Here is a 24,709-nt window from a genome sequence, read left to right on the forward strand (position 1 = left end):
AAAGATTTCATCTAGCTACTCAGGAGGCTGAGGTCTGAGGATCACTGTTCAAAACCCAGCAGGAAAGTCCATGAGCCTCTTATCTCCAGTTAATCACCAGAAAACTGTAAGTGGTAGAGTACTAGCCATGAGCTGAAGAGCTGAGGAACAGGGCTGGGAAGGTGGCTCAGTGGTAGAGCACTTGCCTTGCATGCTTAAGGCCCTGGGTTCGATTCCTCAGCACCACATAAGCAAAAAGAAAAAAGCTGGAAGTGGCGCTGTGGCTCAAGTGGTAGAGTGCTAGCCTTAAGCTGAAGAGCTGAGGGACAGCGCCCAGGCCCAGAGTTCAGGCTCCACGACTGGAAAAAAAAAAAATTAAAAAAAAAAAAAAAAAAAAAGAGCTGAGGAACAGCACCCAGGCCCAGAGTTCAAGCTCCATGACCAACCAAGAGGAAAAAAAAAGTTCGTGAGGAGTGGCTCAAATAGTAGAGTGCTTGCCTGGTAAGAACAGTTGCTTGCCTAGCAAGAAAGTACTGCTCCCCACAACTCCCTTACTATTTTTATCCTTTTTTTTTTTCATTTATATAAACACTGTCTCATCCACTGTACCAGTTATTTGATTGTATTGTCAGTGTTTCAGATTGGTTCTATGTTTTATTTTCCTAACTAGATAATCTCAGAATGAGAGAAGGCTTTATTTTTTGTATTTCCAAGTCTCCTTCTTTCTTCCCTTCCCCTGTCTTTTTTCTCCCTACTCTCCTCCCCCATCTTTTTTTTGTTGTTAGTGGTGGTGATCATGGGGCTTGAACTCAGGGCCTGGATGGTGTTCCTGAGCTGCTTCATCATTCAAGGCTAGCACTCTACCACCACTTTGAGCCACAGAGCTACTTCCAGTTTTCTGAGGGTTAATTTGGGGATAAGAGTCTCACAGAGGGCTGGGAAGGTGGCTCAGTGGTAGAGTGTTTGCCCCGCATGCACGAGGCCCTGGGTTTGATTCCTCAGCACCACATAAGCAGAAAAAGCCAGAAGTGGAGCTGTGGCTCAAGTGGTAGAGCGCTAGCCTTGAGCTGAAGAGCTGAGGGACAGCACCCAGGCCCAGAGTTCAGGCCCCATGACTGGCAAAAAAAAAAAAAAAGAGTCTCACAGATTTTGCTGTCCTGGCTGGCTTCCAGATTCAATCCTCAGATCTTAGCCTCCCGAGTAGCTAGAATTATAGGTGAGAGTCACAAGTGCCAGGCCCATTTCCCTCCCCCACTTTGCTTATCTTTTTTTTGTGTGTGTCTGGTGTTAATGATTGAGATAGAGTGCCAAGCAAGCACTCTATCATGCCACACAGCCATTCTGCTGACCTAGTATTTCTTATTTTTTATTTATTTATTTTTGTCAGTCGTGGGGCCTGAACTCTGGGCCTGGGCGCTGTCCCTCAGCCCTTCGGCTCAAGGCAAGCTCTCTACCACTTGAGCCACAGTGCCACTTTAGGCTTTTTCTGCCTATGTGGTGAGGAATCAAACTCAGGGCCTCATGCATGCCAGGCAAGCACTCTACCACTGACACCTTCCCAGTCCTGAACTCGTATTTTTGTGTGTGTGTGGGTTGTGGGGCTTGAACTTAATTAGGGGTTGAGTACTATCCCTCAGCTCTTCAGCTCAAGGCGAGTGCTATACCGCTTCAGATACAGCACCACTTCCGGTTTTCTAGTGCTTTTTTAGAGATAAGAGTCTCACGGACTTTCCTGCCCAGGTTGGCTTTGAACCACAATCTTCAGATCTCAGCCTCCTGAGTAGCTAGGAATACAGGTGCAAGCCACCAGCGCCTGGCTGGTTGTAATTTTTAAATGCTCACTGAGTTAGCGTTGCTGAAGAAGGGTCTCTAACAAAAACGAATGTGTAAGCTGGGCACTGGTGTATCAAGCCTGTAAGCATAGCTACTCAGGAGGATTGTGGTTCGAAGCCACCCTGGGCAGGAAAGTCCATGAGATACTTACCTACATTAACCACCAAAAAAAGCCAAAAGTTAGGCTCATTTCAGCAGCACAGATACTAAAATTAGAACAATACAGAGAAGATTGGCTTTGCCCCTAAGCAAGGATGACAACAGAGGTGTGAAGCATTCCATATTTTCATGCCCTGATTTTATCCGTCAGTAAACATTGTGAGTGGGGTGGGGGTAAGGAAGCCAAAAGTGGAGCTGTGGCTCAAGTGGTAGAGCACTAGCATCTAAGCCCTAAGTCTAAGTTCAAGTCCCAGGACCAGCACAAAAACAGCTAATGTATAGAACTTCTTTGTCTGTAGGCAGTAATTTTGGAAAGAAATGGATTTGTTGGGCTGGGAATGTGGCTTAATGGTAGAGTGCTTGCCTAGCATGCATGAAGCCCTGGGTTCGATTCCTCAGTACCACATAAACAGAAAGGCCAGAAGTGGCATGCACTGTGGCTCAAGTGGTAGAGTGCTAATCTTAGCAAAAGAAAAGCTCAGGCAATGCCTAGGCCTTGAGTTCAAGCACCAGGACTAGCGAAAAAAAAACTGATTTGTTGTTTGAGCTTTGTTGAGTTTTGTTCATTATTTGAAGAGTTAATCAGCATGTTCTGTTATTGTGATAATGCTATAATTTCATCTTTAACGAAGTAGCTGAAAAATACTGCTACATTAGATTGAGAAGATAAATTTAAGTAACATTGACCAAGAACATTAATCTGATAATGGCACAGTAGCTTAATGGAAAAAGTGCTAAATTTCAGGTCATTATTCTTAGCATATTCTTGTTCAGAGACTGCCACCTGCGGAGAAGGGTCTGGGAATAGTCTTAAATGGCCTGCTGAAACAATGAAGTTTTAGTTTGAGATAAGACTCTCATATTCTACATACTTTCAAAGTATAATCTTCCATTAAGAAATAATGAGTTTGAATGCCATTTTTGCCATTAAGATAGTGAATAATGTTAAATGATTTAAAAAACAATAGAATTAAACAATGTCTTTTTTTTTTTCTTAGAACAATTGTCTGGCTAGACCCAACATCTACCTCATTCCAGACATTGATCTGAAGTTGGCTAACAAATTGAAAGATATCATCAAACGACACCAGGTAATTCTCACCAGAAACATTGTATAGTAATAAACCTCAAATAAAGGTTTACTGTGATATGTTTGGTTTTCTGCATGTACCTGCATTAAAGGAAAGTTTTCTCTTTGAGTTCTTTTTTTCCTCTTTCATTATTTGCCTCCAGAGCAGCATTTAATATAGTCATCACAGTCTGATATTGAAGTATGCTCTTCTACTTGCATAGAATTAAAATAAAAACAGGTAATCTGTATTACAGCACACTAAATCACGGATATCACCAAAGGTGCTGGATACCTGTTGCTCAGTGCCTCATGTCTGTAATCCTAGCTATTCAGGAGACCAAGATTGAGGTTTGAAAGCCAGCCTGGACAGGAAATTCATGAGACTTATTTTTTTTTGGGGGGGGGGGTGTCTGGTCATGGGGCCTGAATTCTGGGCCTGGGTGCTATCCCTCAGCTCTTCAGCTCAAGGCTAGCGCTCTACCACTTGAGCCACAGCACCACTTCTGGCTTTTTTGTTTTTGCTTATGTGGTGCTGAGGAATCGAACCCAGGGCCTCATGCATGCAAGGCAAGCGCTTTACCATTGAGCCACCTTCCTAGCCCTCATGAGACTTTTATCTCCAATTGACTACTAAAAAGTAACTGAACCTGTGGCTCAGATTGGTAGAGTGCTAGCCTTGAGCAGAAAAGCTTGGGGATGGCGCCTCAGCCCCAGGACTAGCACACATAGAGAAATCAGCAAAATCAAAGTTTGTGACAGAATTTTTTATTGGAGGAAGTGAACTACATTTAAAATTACCTAAGTACAGCAGGTTCGTTTTATCTTTTAGATTTATTACATTTGATTTTGATAAGATGAAAGAAACAATAAGTAAAAAGTTTTTAAAGCTGCACAGAAATGGTGGGACAAAGGATGAACAAATGCATATGTGATACTCACTGGACACTATGTCGAACATGAAATGTGCAACTTGTAAGGGGGGGTTGGGGAGGGGAAAACGAGGAGAAAGCAAGGGCGGTTGACACTGTTCAAAAAAAAAATGTACTCATTACCTGACTTCTGTATATCACCTTTAACAATTTTTTTTTTTTTTTTTTTTTTTTTTTTGTCAGTCGTGGGGCTTGAACTCTGAGCCTGAGCTCTGTCCCTCAGCTCTTCAGCTCAAGGCGAGCGCTCTACCACTTAAGCTACAGCACCACTTCCGGTTTTCTGGTGGTTTATTGGAGATAGGAGTCTCACCGTCTCTCCTGCCCGGGCTGGCTTTGAACCGTGATCCTCAGATCTCAGCCTCCTGAGTAGCTAGGATTACAGGCGTGAGCCACCAGCGCCCGGCCTCACCTTTAACAATTTTTTAAAAAAGAAAATGAATTTTTAAAGCTAAAATGTAAATTCCCGTGCACATATCACATTCAGTTCTGCATTATCATCAATTGTGTTTTAACCTGTGATCTAGCTGAGTGAGGTGGCTTAAACTATAATCCTAGCTACTTCCTTTGCAGAGATCAGGGAATCATGGTTCAAGATTATAAAAGTTCAGAAGAATCATTTTCTACCAATGGCTACAGAGGAAGTGCAATGGCTAGGCACAGTAGAACACCCCTATCATCCCATTAGAATTATTAAGGTCTAAGCAAACTCAGGCATAAATAAAGACCCTGTCTGAAAAGGCTGGTGGGGTGGGTCAAGAGGTGAGTGCCCCTTGGTAGCTCACACTCATAATCATAGCTACTCAAGAAACTGATATCTAAGGATTGAAGTTCAATGCCAAACCAAGCAGGAAAGTCTGTGAGACTCTGTAATTACCTGCCAAAAAAGAGCTGTGAGTGGAGCTGTGGCTCAAGTGGTAGCTTTGAACTACCTATAAAGCTCAAGAGACTGTGCCCAAGACCTGAGTGCAAGACCCAAAACCTGTGTGCCACCGCACACACACAAAAGTTAAGTGCCAGTCTAGCTAGTGTGAGGCCCTGAGTTTAAACCCTAGTACTAACAAAATACTGGGTAATCTATGAATGCTTTCCTGCCTAATTTTGTGAATATGTGCCTTCTAAAACTCCTAGAAGGCAAGCTAAAAGTTCATTGCTTAATGTAAGTGATAAAGTGAAAATTTTAGATTCGTTGAAGAGGCATCAAGTCTTTAGCAGAAGTTGGATCACATTACAGGAAAAATGATGCATCATCTGTATATTATAGTCAACGTAGCTTGATGAAATAGGTGGGACAGATACACTTGTTTTGCCATCCATACCCTGATAGCCTGTGTACAAGTAAAAGTGCTTTTGATAGTATTCAAATTCAAGGAATGACTCTTCCCATTGCCTTTTCTGTACTCAGCAGTGTGAATTACTGTGTAACTTTAGGAAGTTAATTTGTCCTGCGGTTGTGGTTAAAGGCCTTTATATTACCTTGTCACTGCATCTGGAGACTTTTAACTGGCTTGATGATTGTGTAAGGCTTTAGGTCATTCATATGGTCTCTAGAATGCTTTTTGGTCTAAAGGTTTCCAAGTTGTGTTGGAGACTGCATTCAGTATTTTAGCCTGGGCCTTAGCTGTGTCTTAACTTTAGTTTTTATATTAGTTCTCTCGAAATGACAGCAGAAGGTGTGTAGGCGGACACAGGTGTCATTTCATATGTTACATGCTGTATCTATAGGTCAAGCTGATATGTGTGTGTGTATCAAAATATAAGTAAAACAGTACTGTTACAAATTTTGTGGAATTTGTATCTAACATCTGATAGTTTCCTTGCCATGTGCTTTCTTTTGATGTTACTTTGTAAATTTACTTTTTAGGGAACATTTACTGATGAGAAGTCAAAAGCTTCCCACCACATTTATCCATATCCTTCCTCACAAGAGGATGGTAAGTTAATATTTGCTTATGAATTTGTAAACTCATAAGTATCTTTTATGTCATAGCCAAAAGGTTTAAACAATATAGCCATTTATTTACTTCTTGCTTACTCACTGTGTGGAAGAGCAATTTGGTTTGTATCCAGGCTGGCCTGGAACTATCTATATAGCCCAAGGCAGCTTTGAATTAATGATCTTCCTGCCTCAGTCTTCTGGATTATACCATCACACTATGTTTCAAGTCATCTTTTTAAAGTGCCCGTTACTGTCTGTTTTCTTGAACTCTGGGCCTGGGCACTGTCCCTCAGCTCTTTAGCTGAAGGCAAGCGTTCTGCCACTTGAGCCACGACGCCACTTCCAGTTTTCTGGTGGTTAATTGGAGGTAAGAGTCTCACAGACATTCCTGCCCTGGCTGGCTTTGAACTGTGATCCTCAGATCTCAGTCTTCTGAGTAGCTAGGATTGTAGGCATGAGCTACCATCACCCAGCTCTTTTCCCTCTTTTTATATCCTTATGTTCTGTTGTTCGGAATTGTGCTTAGGATCAGTGTTCTTTTGTAGCTCACTGAGTTTTTCTTTTCCTTTCTTTTTTTTATTGTGAAAATACCATTCTTTTTTTGTTTTTTTTCTTTGGCTCTCCTGGGGCTTTATCTCAGGGCCTGGGCTCTATCCCTGAGCTGCTTTTGCACAAAGCTAGCACACTAACACTTGAACCACAGCACCTCTTGCAGCTTGTTCTGAGGAATCAAACCCAGGGCTTCATGCATGCTAGGCAAGCACTGTACCACTAAGCCACATTCCTAGCCCCTCTCACTGAGTTTCTTTCTTTTTTTTTTTTTTTCTTTCATTCTTTATTTCATTTTATTTTATTTTTTTGTTGGTGGTAGGGCCTGTACTCTGGGCCTGAGTGCTGTCCTTTAGTTCTCCAGCTCAAGGCTAGCACTCTACCTCTTGAGCCACAGCACCACTTGAATCTGGGACTTGAACTCAGGGCCTGGGAGCTGTCCCTAAGCTCTTTTGCTCAGGGCTGGTACTCTACCAGTTTGAGCCACAGCACCACTTCTGGTTTTCTGGTAGTTGAGATAAGAGTCTCACAGGCCTTACTGCCCGGACTGGCTTTGAACGGTGATCATTGGATATCAACCTCCCCAGTAGCTAGAATGACAGGTATGAACCATCATCCCTGGGCTCTTCCATGATTTTTTTTTTTTTTTTTTTTTTTTTTTGTCGGTCGTGGGGCTTGAACTCTGGGCCTGGGCGCTGTCCCTCAGCTCTTCAGCTCAAGGCGAGCGCTCTACCACTTGAGCTACAGCGCCACTTCCGGTTTTCTGGTGGTTTATTTGAGATAGGAGTCTCACGGTCTCTCCTGCCCGGGCTGGCTTTGAACCACGATCCTCAGATCTCAGCCTCCTGAGTAGCTAGGATTACAGGCGTGAGCCACCAGCGCCCGGCTTCCATGATTTTTTTAAATTGAGAGGTTTACTTATTTCTCAGACAACAGATTATAATCATTTCTCCTTCTGGTGTCCGTCTGTGCTACTGCAAGTGCTCTGGCGAAGCTTTCTGCTGGATTATCTTTTGTTCTCCTTGGCTCTCAGGCATCCCAAGTATGCTGATTTTCTATTAGTGCTACAAAGTTAAATGAGACTGAAGCCAGTACCCTTGTGCAGTTGCCCAGAAAGCTGTTACACTGGGCTTGAACCAGAGACTTTGTATTTTCAGCTCTCTCACAGCTGGCACTCTACCACCCAAGCCACAGCTGGTTAATTAGAGCTAGGAGTCTTAATGACTTCTGCTTTGACTGGCTTTGAACCAAGATCCGAGTACCTAGACTTACAAGTGTGAGCCAACAGTGCCCTAAAAAGACACCCCCCTCCTCACCCCTACCCCAGGTCCTCGGGCTTGAACTCCGTGCCTGGGCTTTGTCCCTGAGCCTCTCTGTGCTCAAGGCTAGCATGCTTACCAGTTGAGCTGCAGCACCACTTCTGGCTTTTTCTGTGTATATGGCGCTGAGGAATCAAACCCAAGGCTTCATGCATGCTAAGCAAGCACTCTACCACTAAGCCACCTTCTTAGCCCCAAAGATTCTTCTTACTAAGTTTTAGTGGTTACTAGGGTTTGAATTCAGGGCCTCATGTTCTTGTTTGTTTTGCTTGCTCAGCTGGAGATCTACTTGAAGCAGCCATATATTTTCCTTCCTTTTTCCCCCCTCCACTCCCCCACCCTCCCCTCTTCCCACCCTCCCCCCTCTTTCTTTTCTTTTCTTTCTTTTTTTTTTTTTTTTGCCAGTCTTGGGGCTTGAACTCTGCCTGGATGCTCTCCCTGAGGCTCTTTGTGCTCAAGGCTAGCACTCTACCACTTGAGCCACAGTGCTACCTCTGGCTTTTTCTGAGTAGTTTATTGAAGATAAGAGTCTCACAGAATTTTTTGCCCAGGCTGGCTTCAAACTGTGATCCTAAAATCTGTGTCATGAGTAGCTAGAATTATAGGCATGAGCCACCAGCGCCTGGCTGTATTTACCTTTGTGGATATTATAAAAGAGGATTTTCCCTCTTTGTGATTCTCACCACGCACTAGAGTTTGAGCTAGGGGTCTTGCTCTTGGAAAGTTCTCTACTATTTGAGCCACACCTCCAGCCCCTTTTGCTATATTTACATAGTGACTCTCTTTTTGCTCAAGTGTGGAGTTAGACTGCAGTCCTCCTGAGTACCAGAAGTATGAAACTTTTCTACTTTCACTTGCCTTTTTTTTTTTTTTTTACTATTATTCTTAGCCAGTTTTTTAATGTCTCTTTTGTCCATTTGTAGTTCAGATACAAGCCAACTAATACCAGTTTTCACCATGTTAGTATTTCTCAGTTTCTGTATTATTCCAGTGTTGGATATCTGGTAATTAGATTTTTTTTTTTATGCTATTGAGGTTTTGAATTCAGGGATTTGTCCTTGCTAGACAGGTAGTCTATTCACTGAGGCACATGTTGGCTCAAGACTTCTCCATGCCCCAAAGCCTTTCTGAAAAATAAGTAAATTGTTTATTATGCCCAATTTTTCCTTTTCCATGAAAATTCTGCTTTAAACTTTGGCATAGGCTTCTTTTCCTGATCCTTTGGATGCTTCTCTTGTGGCCCTACATATTGTATTGTTTCCTCTTATGTTGAGTCATAGAAGACATAAAATGAATTTTCCTACTAATAATTTCTTCATAAATTAAGTCTTGGCTACATTCGTTACTTTTGCATAGTTATGTCTAAATACCTGACAGAGACAGCTTAAAGGAGAAAGAGGCCCTGTCTCAAAAAAGACCAAGGGCTAGGTCAGGGTTGCTTGCTTGGTACAGGTAAAGACTTCAGTTCAATCCCAGCATTGAGAAAGGGGGGAAGGGGAGGAGGAAAGAATGGAGATGGATATTTATAGTGATGTTTAGTCCATATTCATTCCCTTGGGCTCATGGCCTTGGGCAGAACGTGTTGGCATGAGAATGTGACAGAGTAGGTTCTCATCCCGTGGCAGACAGGAAGCAGAATATAGAGGAATATAGAAAGTGATCAGGCCAGATGCTGGTGGCTCCACACCTGTCATCCTAGCTACTCAGGAAAGTCTATAAGACTCATTTCTAGTTTCACCAAAAAGCCAGAAGTAGAGCTGTGGTTCTAGTGATAGAGACCTAACCTTAGCTGAAAAAGTCTAAGGATATCGCCCAGTCCCTGAGTTCAAACCCAGGACCAGCAAAAGAGAAGAGGTGGTGGGTGGGAGCACAGGAGAGGAGAGAGATCAGGCAACATATAGCCCCCAATGACAAACCTTCAGTGACCTTTATCCTCCTATTAGGCCTCACCTCCTACTTGTACCTCTCAATTAATCACATTATAAACCCATCAAGGACTTTATCCCTTAGATCAGAGCCCTCCTGATCTAATTGTGTCTGGAAAAGACACATCCAGACATATCCAGATAACTCCGAGGAGTGCTTCAATAATCCCCAGGCAGCTCTCAGGATAGTCATGTTGATTATGAAGACTAACACACATTCTGTATAAATATAGAACATCTTGAAAGAGGATGTAAGTTTAGATATCTGAAACCTTTAATTATTTCTTCCACTAGGAAATTTTTCACAGGCAATGGCTGTCAAAATCATCAGTGATTAAGATGGCTATTCTTTTTTTTCCTTCCCTCCTATAACTGTACAGTGTTTAAAGGTAGGTCAGCATTTTGAATAGAAAATAATCTTACTAGAGAGCCAAAAGAAACAGGACAGGTATCTAAATCAGCTTGTTGTTACTAGAACAAAATACTAAAAAAGGAAGGTTTAGTCTGTCTCACTTTGGAGGTTCATCCAAAGTCTGACACTGCATTTTGGTCTGTGTAAGTCAGCACATCATACAAGTTGCATCACATAATGGAGAAAGCTGTTTGCTTCATGGGGGCTGAGAAGTAAAGAGGACGAAGAAGAAGGGTGCCCTAGGGTCCTGATACTATCTTGAAGGGCACACTCATGTATCATCAGAACACTTCCAACTAGGACCTGCTAATGGCATTGTCCAAATGATTCCTCCAGCTAGCTGGGGGGTTGGGGGAAATAGAGGAGAAGTCTTTAATGCATAGGCCTTTGGGGGAGCTATTTATCTAAACCATAGCAACAAATTAGTTCAATAGTCCTGTGGCCTCTCTCCTCCATTTTTCTGAGACTTGGCCTCATTGGAATGTCAGGTTATAGAATGAGGACTAATTGTTTTTGTTTTTGTTTTTTTTTTGGTCCGGTCGTGGGGACTGAACTCTGGGCCTGGATACTGTCCCTCAGCTTTTTCAGCTCAAGGCTAGCGCTCTACCACCTGAGCCACAGCACCACTTCCGGCTTTTTACTTTTTGCTTATGTGGGGCTGAGGAATCAAACCCAGGGCCTCATGCATGCAAGGCAAGCGCTCTACCACTGAGCCACCTTCCCAGCCCCGGACTAATTGTTTTTTAATTTCTTTCAAGAGAGCAAGGTAACCAGTTGTATGATTCACAAAGAATTGTGAAATGTGGGCTTTGTGGCTTTATTTAGTCGGAAGCTGTGGCTATTACTCATTGAAACTGTGATTGAAAAATCAGGTTTGCTTAGCTGATTTACCTAGATTGGAGCTATTTTCTTGACTTTCAAAGACCCTTTTCAGAAATTTGCTTTTATTGTGATGATTAAGATTTTTTACTTGCTTTTGCAAAATTAGGATTGAACACAGGGTCTCAGATTTTGGTAGGCAGGTGCTCCACCTGTTTTTTTTTTTTGGGTCCGGTCGTGGGGCCTGAACTCTGGGCCTGGGTGCTGTCCCTCAGCTCTTCAGCTCAAGGCTAGCGCTCTACCACTTGAGCCACAGCGCCACTTCCGGCTTTTTTCTTTTTGCTTATGTGGTGCTGAGGAATCGAACCCAGGGCCTTGAGCATGCAAGGCAAGCGCTCTACCACTGAGCCACCTTCCCAGCCCAGGTGCTCCACCTTTTGAGCTACTCCTCTAGCCCATTTATTTATTTATTTATTTATTTATTATTTCTGTTTATTTTTGTCGATCATGGGGCGTGAACTCTAGGCCTGGGCACTGTCCCTCAGCTCTTCAGCTCAAGGCTAGCGCTTTACCACTTGAGCCACAGCGCCACTTCCAGCTTTTTCTGCTTAGGTGGTGCTGAGGAATCAAACCCAGGGCCTCATGCATGCTAGGCAAGCACTCTACCACTGAGCTATCTTCCCAGCCCTGCCTTTTTATTTTGTCTTTGAAAATAGAATCTAGATAACTTCATTTGAACTTGAGATCCTGTCTCTTGAGTAGCTAGAGTTACATCTACCATCACCATACCTGGCTAGAAACAAGTTTTCCTAGATAAATTCAGACTTCCTAAGAAGCCATGATGACTAGTGCTGAAATAGAGTTAATTCAAGTAACCATAGTTAATATATAATTAACACCGTCTTTGGAAGAGGAAACTAAAAGAATACTATCTAGGGAGAGGGAGAAAAATGAGGGATGGGGGTAACAAGATCAACAAATGTACTCACTACCTTATGTAACCATAACCCCTCTGTACATCACCTTGACACTAAAATTTTTAAGAAAAGAATACTATCTATAGCCTGTAATCACAGGCTTTTTGTTTTGTTTTTTGGTTCTAGTGAAGGAACTGTTTGTAGGCCTAGGCAACATTCTATAATTGTTCTACATCCCCAAATTGAGTGCTTACACTCAAGAAGATTACAAGGGGCTCTGGTGGCTCACACCTGTAATCCTAGCTACTCAGGGGCATGAGATCTGAGGATCATGATTCAAAGCTCGGGCAGGAAAGTCCTTGAGACTTATCTCCAATAAACCACCAGAAAACTGGAAGGGGTGCTGTGGCTCAAATGGTAGAGAGCTAACCTTGAGCTGAAGAGCTCAGGGACAGCGCCCAGGCTGAGTTCAAGCCCCACAACTGACCCCACCCCACCCCCCCAAAAAAGACTACAATAACAGATATGAGGAAAATAAAGAATGTCAAAGTTGTCTTGTTTTGAAAAGTATTGTTTTCTTCTATTTTTGTTTCTTTTTGTGATTTCTGGGGATGAAGTCCAGATCTAGTGCTTGGTAAGGAAGAAGTCTACCACTGAGCTACATTCCCCATCCTGTTCTTTTTCTTCTCATTTTAAATTGAAGGATGGAGTCCAGGGCTTTGAGCATGCTAGGTAAAACAACTATCACTGAGCTACTACATAACATTATAGGACACCAGAAAAGGTGGGTATAGAGGCAGCAAAATAATCAACCAAATACTCGCATCAAGGTGTTACGGCATGATTTTAAAAAAAAATTTTTTTTATTGTGAAAATACCGTACAGAGGGGTTACATGGGCATAATGCATGATTTATATCTTGAACTATGTAGTTAATACAGTGGCATACAGAAAAGGGATTAGCAGGTCTGAGAGCTAAAACAATAAAAAAGTTTACATTATGGTTTTGTCTTGTGTGGAAGAGAAAGACAAGTAGGTAAATGGGAGGGAGTAAATGTACTTCAGTGAACACTCTTTGGTAAGAGTGATAGATAATAGATCTTAGACATTAGAAACTGAATATGCAAGCTGAGAAATGTTCCTTTAATCTAGTAGATAGCCTTCAGTTAAATTTTTTTTCTTTTAATTTTTATTAGCAAACCAAAAGTTCTTAGTAAAATTTTCAATTAAGTCATAGTTATTTGCTATTTTTATATTTTGATGTATTTTCTTTTTTCTCTTTCAGAAGAATGGTTGAGACCAGTGATGAGAAAAGATAAGCAGGTATTAGTGCACTGGGGTTTTTACCCAGACAGGTAATTTTTTTAATATAATTTATTGGTTTAATTGTACATATTTGTGGTATATGATATGATAATTCAATATATACCTAAAGTATGTAATGGTGAAAATTGAGTTAGCCTATTTATAAAGATTGTTTTGATTTATGTAGTAAATGTATGTACTTACGAGGTACATTGCCATATTTTAATGCATATGGATAGAATCTACTGATCAAAACAGAGTAATTTTAATGTTTCTGTTCTGTTTGTACGCGGAGCTTTTGAGCTCCTCTCTTCAGACAGTAAACATTGGTACAGGTAGTTATTGTACAAAGATTTATGTCACAGCAAGTGTATAGTTTCATTTTCTAAATAGCATTATCTTTGTAGATTAGTATTGTTTATGGAAGGTTTTTTTTTTTCTTTTTGGTCCATTGTGGGGCTTGAACTCAGGGCCTGGGTGCTGTCCCTGAGCTCTTCACGTTCACAGCTAGTGCTTTACCATTTTGAGCACAGCACCACTTCTGGATTTTCTGGTGATTAATTGGAGCTAAGAATCAAACAGACTTTGCTTCCCCAGCTGGCTTTGACCTGAGATCCTCAGATCTCAGCCTCTTGAGTAGTTAGGATTGTAAGCATGAGCCACCAGCACCTAGCTTTATTATGATTTTTATTTGGATTTTGAAACAGGATCTTGTTATGTAGCCTTAGCTTGCTGTGAACAACCACATTTTCCTTGAACTCAAGATCTTAGCTTTCTGCTTCAACTTCACTAATGGTGGAGTTACAGAGGGGTACCATCATGCCCCACTGACATTTAACCATAAAATGAATAATAAGTTCATACATGTTTCTTAAATCAAAGGACCTTTCTTTCTTTTCTTTCTTTTTTGTCGGTCGTGGGTCTTGAACTCTGGGCCTGGGCACTGTCCTTCTGCTCTTCAGCTCAAGCGAGCGCTCTACCACTTGAGCCACAGTGCCACTTCCAGTTTTCTAGTGCTTTATTGGAGATAAGAGTCTCTCGGAGTTTCCTGGCTTTGAACCGTGATCCTCAGATCTCAGCCTCCTGAGTAGCTAGGATTACAGGCATAAGCCACCAGCACCCGGCTTTTTTATTTCTTTTCTTTCTTTTTTTGGGGGGGAAGGGGAGGTCTGGTCATGGGGCCTGAACTCTGGGCCTGGGCGCTGTCCCTCAGCTCTTCAGCTCAAGGTTAGCGCTCTACCACTTGAGCCACAGTACCACTTTCAGCTTTTTTCTTTTTGCTTATATGGTGCTGAGGAATTGAACCCAGGGCCTCATGCATGCAAGGCAAGTGCTCACTGAGCCACCTTCCCAGCCCTTTTCTTTCTTTTTTTTTTTTTTTTTTTTTTGGGTTGGTCATGGGGCTTGAACTCTGGGCCTGGGCACTGTCCCTCAGTTTAGCTCAAGTTGACCGCTCTACCATTTGAGCCACAGCGCCACTTCTGGTTTTTTGGTAGTTTATTGAAGATAAGAGTCTCACGGACTTTACTGCCTGCTCTAGCCTTGAACCTCAATCCTCAGATCTCAGCCTACTGAGTAGCTAGGATTACAGGTGTGAGCCATCCATGCCCAGCTGTTCTTTCTTTCTTTTTTTCTTTCCTTTTCTTTTCTTTTCTTTTTTTTTTTTTTGGCCAGTACTGGGGTTTGAATTCTGAATTGGACCTTGTGTGTGCTTGGCTTGCTTCTCAGCTACCAACTACCACTTTAGCCACACTTTCAGCCTCTGGCTTTTTGCTGGTTATTGTGGAGATAGAGTCTTGTGGATTTTTGTGTCCTTGCTAACTTTGAATTGTAATGTTCCAAAGCTTCCTGGGTAGCAAGGATAATAAGAAGTTCTAATGGTCTTAAAAAAATCATTAATCATAATATTGTCAGTCCTCAGAAGAGTAATTTCTTAATACCAGATACCTGATAGTAGTTGCTATATAATTTTTATACTGTTTTATTGATGTTTGATAGATATGAGATGTTTGCTTGAATTAAAAATCAGATACAATTTATTATGTTGTAATTTTTCTGTGTGTATGTTTGCCAGTGCTGAGGTTTGAACTCAGGCCCTGGGCACTGGGTTCTTGCTTGTTTTGCCTTGCTTTGCTTTTCTTCTTTTGGTGGTGGTTAATTGGAGAAAAGAGTTTCCCACTTTTCTGACCAGACTGTCTTTTGATTATGACTCAGATCTCAGCCTTCTGAATAGCTCGGATTACAGTGTCAGTCTTACCTCCTTTTCCTCCTTCCCTTCCCTACTGGAGTTTGAATTGAGGAGCTCATACTTTTTCAGCTTGGTTGCTCAGTTGGTACTGTGTCACTTGAGCCATTCTTCCAGCCCCAGTTTTTGCTGGCTAATTTAGAGATAGAGCCTTAGACTTTTCTGCCCAGGTTGACCTTGGAACTGTGAGGATCTCACCTTGAGTTGCTTTGATTATAGGCCTGAGCCTCAGGAGTCTGGCTGCTAATTGTATTTCTAAAATACATTATTTGGTAATACATTTTGTCTAATGAATGGACTTTGTCTAATGAATAAACTGAAGCTAATTTGATTTTTTTTTTTCCACTTACTCTATAGCTATGATACTTGGGTCCATAGTAGTGATGTTGATGCTGAAATTGAAGAGCCACCAATTCCAGAAAAACCCTGGAAGGTACATGGATTTTTCTTCCAATCAGGACAGCTAGATCCTGCCTGTCCAGCATTCTCTGCTTCTTTCCTCCTGCTGCCTCCCAGTCACTTCTTAATTGATTCTGGCTTTTTTCACTACAGAATCTAATCTCCTCTACATGGTTCTCACTCATGGAATAAAAATAACAGATGCCTCTAGTCCATTTTGTCCCCCCACCCCCTGCAATACTATCTTCTTTACCAATGGAAGATCAAAAGTAAAGATTAGAAAAAGTAGGTGGTGCCTGTGACACACAGCTATAATCTAGCTACTCAGGAGGCTGAGATCTGAAGATCACAATTCAAAGCCAGCCAGGCAGTAAAGTCTCTGAGAATCTTATCTCCAGTAAACTACTCAGAAAAAGCAAGAAGTGGTGCTGTTACTCAAATGGTAGATCACTAGCACAAAGAGACTCAGAGACAGTACCTAGGTCCTGAGTTCAAGCCCCAGGACCAGCAAAAATAAAATTAGAAAAGGTTAAATTGTGGCGAAGGTATAATTCCTAGTAGATGTTTTACATCTGTTTTATTTAATCTGCCTTTGAGAATTAGCTGCTTTTCCTTTAGAATACTAATTTAAAAGCTTGTGTAATTTTAATACATCCATGTTCCTTCTTTGATGTGATTTAGGTACATGTAAAATGGATTTTGGATACTGATATTTTCAATGAATGGATGAATGAGGAGGATTATGAAGTAGATGAAAACAGGAAACCAGTGAGCTTTCGTCAGCGAATTTCAACAAAAAATGAAGAGGTATTCCATTTTTTAACCACTAAGAGTTTTTCCTTTCTAGTCCTAAATGTCTTTGTCTTCATTGATGAATTGTGTGTATCAGCTACCATTACATGTAAAAGTCACTATAATCATCTCAAAGGGATATTGAGATTACCTGGTCTATGCAATATGGAATAGTACAGCTGATTTTCTCCTAGGTCTAGTTTAAATTTTGTATCTTACCATAACTTAACTGATGGATTATCTTGCAGTTTGGTGAGTACTTTGGTGTGGGCACTGGACATTTAATATCCTTTTTTTTTCTTTTTTTAAACTGATCCTGGTTTTTGAACTCAGGGCCTGGAGTCTGTCCTTGGGCTTTTTTGCTCAAGGCTAATGCTGCAACTCTTTGAGCTACAATTCCACTTAAGGTTTTTAAGGTCCTTAATTGGAGGTGTCTCATGTCCTGTCCTCTCTATCCCTGAGCTGGCTTTGAACCACAATACTCAGATCTCAGCCTCCTGAGTGGCTAGGATGAGGATGACAGCTGCTAGCACCCATCTCACCTTTTTTTTTTTTGGTTGGTTGTGGGGTTTGAACTCTGCTCTTCAGTTCAAGGCGAGCACTCTACCACTTGAGCCACAGCGCCACTTCCCTTAATAGCCTTTAAAGGTTAAATATTTTATGTAAAAAAATTTAAGTACTTAAATGTTTACCTATGTCCTGTGATTACTTATAAGTCCAAACTCATGTGTAAGTCTGTCATTAGAAGTCTTAAGATCAAGAAGAAAGGCTCCTTGTTGTTACTGTTGGATTTATGCCATTGTAAATAAGAGACTAGTAATTTTAAAGTCATTTTCATTGGGTGCATCTGAACTCTTTTTTTCTTTCTCTTTTAACTCTTGTGGGGCTTGAACTTAGTGCCCAGACACTGTCCCTGAGCTTTTTCTCTCAAGGCTAATGCTCTACCACATTCAACCACAGCACCATTTCTGGTTTTCTGGTGGTCAATTGGAGATAATAGTCTCATGGACTTTCTTGTCCAGGCCAGCTTTGAACTGTGATCCTCCTCAGGGTCACAGCCTTCTGAGTAGCGAAGATTATAGGCAGAAGCCACCAATGTCTTTTTGTATTTTCTTTCATACATATATACACAGTGCTTTAAAAAACTGGGTCTTGGGCCTGTTGCCAGTGGCTCACACCTGTCATCCTAGCTACTCAGGAGGCTGAGATCTGAGTGAAGATCACAGTTCAAAGCCAGCCCAGTCAAGAAAGCCCATGAGACTCTTACCTCCAATTAACCACCAGAAAACCAGAAGTGGCGCTGTAGATCAAGTGATAGAGTGCTAGTCTTGAGCTGAAGAGCTGAGGGACAAAGCTCCATGAATGCTTCAAATTTTCCCCAGATCACCTCAAATCTAAGATATTTTTGCTTTACCTTTTCTAGTGTGATTTCAGGTGTGTGTTACCATGTTTGGCTGAGACTTTCATTCTTTTTAAACCATTAACGTATAAAGTAAAACCTTTTCATGTTTTTCTTTTTTTGTTTTTCCTTTGTTAGTCATGGGGCTTGAACATAGGGTCTAGGCTCTGTCCCTAAGCTCTGTCACTCAAGGCTAGTGCTCTACCACTTTGAGCCACAGCGCCACTTCTGTATTTTGAGTGGTTGATTATCTTTTTTGGCCTATACTGGAGCTTGAACTCAGGGCCTGTGTTCTGTTCCTGAGCCTCTTGGTGCTCAAGGCTAGCGTTCTACCACTTGAGCCATAGTGCTATTTCTGGCTCTTTTTTTTTTTTTTTTTTTTTTTTGGTAGCTTATTGGAGATAAGAGTCTCAGGGGACTGCTCTGCCCAAACTGCAATCCTCAGATGTCAGCCTCCTGAGTAGCTATGATTACAGGCTTGAGCCACTGGCTACTGGTCTTTTTAGCTTATCTTGATCCAGGAATTTGACTTAATTTCAAATATATATATATATATTTATTTATTTATATAGTCAGTGTAGGTGGCTATGCTTGTAATCGTAGTTACTCAGGAGGCTGACATCTGAGAATTGTGACTTAAAACCAACCTGGGCAGAAAAGTCCCCATGAAACTCTTATCTCCAATTAACCAGTTTAAAAAAAAAAAAAGTGGAGCTATGGCTCAAAGTAGTAGAATGCTATCCTTGAACAAAATAAAGAGCTCAGGGGCATAGCCCAGTCCAGTTCAAGCCCTACAACTGATCAAAAAATACCTTCTTTGGCAAATAGATAGGTTTACATATTTACTCTTTTTTTTTTTTTTGGTCGGTCGTGGGGCTTGAACTCTGGGCCTGGGCGCTGTCCCTGAGCTCTTCAGCTCAAGGCGAGCGCTCTACCACTTGAGCTACAGCGCCACTTCCGGTTTTCTGGTGGTTTATTGGAGATAGGAGTCTCGCGGTCTTTCCTGCCCGGGTTGGCTTTGAACCGCGATCCTCAGATCTCAGCCTCCTGAGTAGCTAGGATTACAGGCGTGAGCCACCAGCGCCCGGCTTACATATTTACTCTTAATACTTCGCTTTCTCCTTATTTTTTATTTCCTTTGTTCTCATCCTGGGAGTTAAACCTGGCGTCTTATGCATTAAAAATCTTCTACCACCAGTTGCTGGCGGCTCCCACCTGTAATATAGTTTCTCGGGAGGCTGAGATCTGAGGATCGCGGTTCAAAACCAGCCCGGGCAGGAAAAATCTGTGAGATTCTTACCACCAGTTAACCACAAAAAGCTGACAGTGGAGCTATAGTCCAAGTGGTAGAATGCTAGCCTTGAGCACAAATGCTCAGGTTCAGGTTCAGTACCCCAGGGCCTGAGTTCAAACCCAAGGACAAGCACACACACCAAAAATTTCTTCTACCACTGAGCACATTCTTAGCCCAGAGTACTTTATATTGCAGAACACTTTCACAGGGTCATTTTCATATCTTTTCATTTCACTCATTCATTCGCATTGTTTTGTATTTGTAGTTACTATATGAACAGGAAGGCAGAGTTTGGAAGTGTTCATCATAAAGTGTTGCATTGTGGGATTTTTTTCCTTGATCGTTCCATTGAGAGATATGAAAGGGGGCTGGTAGCAGTAGCCTTGGATGTTGCTATATCTACTATGGAACCTTAATTTTGGACAGAAGACTATAAAAACTGAGGAATCACCAAAGCTGATACTTATTTTCATTTACTTCTTCCTAGCCAGTCAGAAGTCCAGAAAGGAGAGATAGAAAAGCATCAGCTAATGCAAGAAAGAGGAAACATTCCCCTTCACCACCACCTCCCACACCTGCAGAATCACGAAAGAAGAGTGGAAAGAAAGGGTAAGAACTGCAACATGATTTTAAAATGCAATTAATAAACTTTAGAGGACGTCCCAGATGTGTACAATTGATATTGGAAGTTTGCTGAAAGTAAGTCCTACTTTGAACTCTTTGGAAGACTTTTGGGCTGTTAGCTTATTATGGGCTGTTTTCTTATTGGCATCTTGTTATATTTATACAAAAGCACCTTCTATACAGTCATTTTTCTGTATGCAAATGTCTTGAGAAATGGGCCTGGGCAAAATGTAAGGATTCATATATACCATAGTTAATGTCTTTTTCTCTGATTTGATTAACTTTCTCATTTGTATCAAATGAACTCAGAAGACAGGAACTGTCTAAGCACAGAATGGAAGAATTATTTTTTCTGCTAAATATGTTGTTATAGGAATTAAATGAGATTTTCAAAGCTTTGAACAAGCAGGAAACCGGTGACTCACACCCATAATCCAAGCTGCTCAGGAGGCTGAGGTCTGAGTATTGAGGTTCAAAGCTAGCCTACTCAGGAAAGTCCATGAGACTCTTTTTGTTGTTGTTGTTGTGGTTGTTGTTGGTCATGGAAGTGATGCTGTGGCTCATTGGTAGAGCACTAGACTTGAATTCAAAGAGGGTTATGGACAGTGCTCAGGCCTGACTTCAAGCCCATGACTGACCAAAAAAAAAAAGCCTTTGAACAATGCCTAGTCTGAAGTATATATTTAATAAATGACATATTTAAAATTATTATAGAGGGGCTGGGAAGGTGGCTCAGTGATAGAGTGCTTGCCTTGCATGCATGAGGCCCTGGGTTTGATTCCTTAGCACCACATAAGCAGAAAAGAGCCAGAAGTGGCGCTGTGGCTCAAGTGGTAGAGCCCTTGCCTTAAGCTGAAGAGCTAAGGGACAGGGCCCAGGCCCAGAGTTCAGGCCCACGACCGGACCCCCCAAAAAAAATATTATAGATACATGATTTTGCAAAGCTTCTGGTTTTGTCTTAGAAAATGGTAATGCAAACATTATTTTTCTAAATGTGTATATTTTTTAATATAAAGAGCTAGAGCTACTTTTGTGATTTTTTATTTATTTATTTATTTTTCCTGGTCCTGGGGCTTAAACTTAGGGCCTGGGTGCTGTCCCTGGGCTTCTTTTACTCAAAGGTAGCACTGTACCACTTCAGCCAAACCTCTACTTCCTTTTTTTTTCTTTTAATTGATTAGATGAGAGTCTCATAGACTATCTTACTTTGGGCCGGCTTCTAGCCATGATCTGCAGATCTCAACTTCCTTAGTAGCTAGGATTGCAGATGTGAGTTACTATTGCCCAGTGACTATTTCTTATGTAAGTGGTTATAGTGTGAGAGAGAAGACAACTTTTTTTTTTTTTTTTTTTTTTTTTTTTTAGTCGTGGGGCTTGAACTCTGGGCCTGGACGCTGTCCCTCAGCTCTTCAGCTCAAGGCTAGCACTCTACCACTTGAGCCACAGTGCCACTCCCAGCTTTTTCTGCTTATGTGGTGCTGAGGACTTGAACCCAGGGCCATATGCATGCAAGGCAAGCGCTCTACCACTGAGCCACCTTCCCAGCCCAGAAGCTGCTATATTTGTTTTTCCACCCCCTCCCACCTCCTGAGGGTGGGGGGGGGTGTTGAACACAGAGCTTCATGCTCACTGGGCTTACTTGTTCATGGATGGTATTCAGCCACTTAAGCCATGAGTCTAGCCTGTGTCTTTGTCTTTACTGATTCATTGGAAATGGAGTCTTAAAGACTTGGAACCTTGAGTCTTAGATCTCCTGAGTAGCTAATTCAGGTGTGAGCCACTGGTTTGATGCAGCAGGTGTTTTGTTATATATACTAATTTAAGCTTCCTTTAGGACACTGTCAGCACTTTGAATAGCAGGATTTCTTTGCCTCTTTCTTTCTTTCTTTTTTTTTTGGGGGGGGGGTCCGGTCGTGGGGCCTGAACTCTGGGCCTGGGCGCTGTCCCTTAGCTCTTCAGCTCAAGGCTAGCGCTCTACCACTTGAGCCACAGCTCCACTTCCGGCCTTTTTCTTTTTGCTTATGTGGTGCTGAGGAATGGAACCCAGGGCCTCATGCATGCAAGGCAAGCGCTCTACCACTGAGCCACTTTCCCAGCCTGCCTGTTTCTTATACTGATAACTTCACTTTAATTTTTAAATTTCATTTTAATTTTTGATTACATGTAATTTGAGAATTGTGTATGATTTGATTTGTTTCTAATTGTCTTTAGAAATGATTTCTAAGCATAATTTCTATGAATAATTTAGATATTCAAAAACAGTTTGCTCTAATAACTGTAATTGATCTTGCTTATATTTTTTTCTTGCTTATATTTTATGTACCTGTATGTTTTAGGCAAGCTAATCTTTACGGGAAGCGCAGAAGTCAAAAGGAGGAAGATGAGCAGGAAGATCTTACCAAGGATATGGAGGATCCAACTCCCGTACCTAATATAGAGGAAGTGGTACTCCCCAAAAATGGTTTGTATTCTTCTGTATCAGAACGGGTGCTAGATATAATTTTCTCCTGCAGTGATTAAGCTTTTCCTGTAGGTTCATACTTCTCAATTTTAAAATCTGAATGGATTTCTTCTTTTAAAATTAGCTTTTAATATTGCCATTCTTAAAGTAATTGGCTATTTCTTTATTGAAAAATCCATTGAGATTAAATAAGTTACCTACATCTAGAAATGCTTTCAAATTAATGAGTGTTGTAGTGTCAACAGAATTAATAATTCATATGGAAATCTTTAAAACTATATTATACCTATTTAAGTTGCTAGATAATGGTTTATGTGGATACAAACTTGAAAGTATTGAATTTTATAGACCATACCTAACATATAAATAGTTGGCTAATTTCTGGCTTACTATTCTGTATATTGAAGCACAAAGTATGTTTAAATATTTATGAACTTAAAAAAATGAGCTTTGATTGTATGTATCCGTGGTGAACCTGTGATAAAATTTTCAAAAAGGCCCAGCACAATGCAAAGTAAAGACATATGACAGGAATTGATTAATTTATTCTTTACGACCATCCTCCAGTGCATAAATAAGAGACATGTATGTCAGATAAAGACTTGTAGAGACTTTTCTTGTTCTGGGGCTTAAACTTTGGGTTAGGGTCGTATCCCTGAGGCTTTTTTCCCCCCAAGACCTGGGGCTTGAACTCAGGGTCTAGATACTGTTTCTGAGTTTCTTTGCTCAAGGCTAGCACTCTACCACTTGAGTCACAGGGCCACTTTTAGCTTTTTCTGTTAGTGTGGTACTGAGGAATAAAACCCAGGGCTTCATGCATGCTAGGCAAGCACTCTACCACTAAACTACTTTCCCAACCCTATCCTTGAGTTTTTATGCTCAGGGCCACCACTTCAGATACAGTTACACTTTGGTCTTTTTGTCGTTAATTGAAGACAAGAATCTCAGTGATGGGGCTGGAAGGTGGCTCAGTGATAGAGTGCTTGCCTTGCATGCATAAGGCCCTGGGTTCAATTCCTCAGCACCACATAAGCAGAAAAAGCCAGGGGTGGCACTATAACTCAAGTGATAGAGCACTCGCCTTGAACTGAAGAGCTGAGGGACAGCACCTAGGCCCAGAGTTCACGCCCCATGGCCAACAAAAACAAAAAAGAATCTCACTGACTTTCCAGTGCATGATCCTTCTGTCTCAGGCTTCTGAGTAGCTAGTATTACAGGCATGGGCCATTGACGCTCAGCTTCAAATAGACCTTTATAGGTCGTAGAGTTTAGTCAGCCTTTATGTGTTTACCAGTCTGGCACTTGAACTGGGGTCGTCTGTTCCTGAGGTTTTGTGCCCCTGGCTAATGTTCTGCCACCAACAGCATAGAAATTAGAACAAAAAAATTAATATATATATTTTTTTAAAGACAAGGGACTGACTGAACAGGTTTGTTAATATTTTGCAACTTGAAAAGTTAATTATAGAATCTAGTCTGTTAAGTGCTAATTTTTACAGTTGAGCCTGTGGTATTATACATGAAGGTAAGTAGTAAGTTATGTAGTAGTTTCATGTTCTATTTTATAAAAACAGGACAGTTTTTCCTCTTAACCTTTCCTTTTTTTGTTTGTTTGTGTAATTTCTAGTAAACCCAAAGAAAGATAGTGAAAATACACCTGTTAAAGGAGGAACTGTAGCAGATCTAGGTAAGCCTATCAAATACAGTTTTCTCTTTTCCTCCCTCCTCTTTTTGAAAGTTCTATAGGTTGAACTCAGGGCTTTGAGTTTGCTGCACAATTACTCTACTGCCTAAACTGTGACTCCATCCTTTTTCCTTTACAAAGAAATGTTATTTTAAGCTGGGTGCCAGTGGCTCACACTTGTAATTCAAGCTTCTCTGGAAGCTGAGATCTGAGGATCACTGTTCAAAGCCAGTCTGGCTAGAAAGTCTGTGAAACTCCGATCTCCAGTTAATCACCAGAAAATGGAAAATGGTGCTGTGGCTTAAAGTTGGTAAAGCACTAGCCTGGTTTGAAAAAGCTTAGGAACAGTGCCTAACCCCTGTGTTCAAGACTTACAACCAACAAAAACAAAAACAATTATTGCTTTTAAGGTTACTGGGTTAACCAACATCAAATGTTTACTGGTTTCGATATTAACCAAGTTTATTTTTGGTTGGCTGTGGGGCTTGAATTCTGGGTCTGGGTGCTATCCCCCAGCTCTTCAGCTCAAGGTGTGCACCACTTGATCCAAGTGCGGCTTCTAGTTTTCTGGTGATTAATTGGAGATAAAAGTCTCACAGACTTTCCTGCCTGGGCTGGCTTTGAACTGTGATCCTCAGATCTCAGCCTCCTGAGTAGC

The 24,709-nt window shown here is 41.4% G+C and overlaps 1 protein-coding gene and 1 non-coding gene across 3 annotated transcripts in view; both read left to right on the forward strand.

The window, feature by feature from the left end:
• The window catches only part of Smarcc1 (SWI/SNF related BAF chromatin remodeling complex subunit C1), a 103,701-nt gene that overhangs the window by 15,893 nt on the left and 63,099 nt on the right, over window positions 1–24,709 (forward strand). For both annotated transcript variants that reach the window (XM_070017698.1, XM_070017699.1), the window contains exons 5-12: window positions 2,970–3,062; window positions 5,834–5,903; window positions 13,135–13,204; window positions 15,757–15,832; window positions 16,480–16,605; window positions 19,771–19,892; window positions 22,244–22,368; window positions 23,995–24,054. In XM_070017698.1, coding sequence (XP_069873799.1) covers window positions 2,970–3,062; window positions 5,834–5,903; window positions 13,135–13,204; window positions 15,757–15,832; window positions 16,480–16,605; window positions 19,771–19,892; window positions 22,244–22,368; window positions 23,995–24,054 — 742 coding nt within the window. The remainder of the gene's footprint in view (window positions 1–2,969; window positions 3,063–5,833; window positions 5,904–13,134; window positions 13,205–15,756; window positions 15,833–16,479; window positions 16,606–19,770; window positions 19,893–22,243; window positions 22,369–23,994; window positions 24,055–24,709) is intronic.
• Window positions 1,997–2,100, forward strand: LOC138824100 (U6 spliceosomal RNA). Its single transcript, XR_011370990.1, has one exon. It is a non-coding gene; the product is annotated as a U6 spliceosomal RNA (small nuclear RNA).

The sequence above is a fragment of the Dipodomys merriami genome, unplaced genomic scaffold (genome assembly GCF_024711535.1).
Source record: "Dipodomys merriami isolate MVZ:Mamm:240054 unplaced genomic scaffold, mDipMer1.0.p SCAF_125, whole genome shotgun sequence".
NCBI classification, from domain to species: Eukaryota; Metazoa; Chordata; class Mammalia; order Rodentia; family Heteromyidae; genus Dipodomys; species Dipodomys merriami.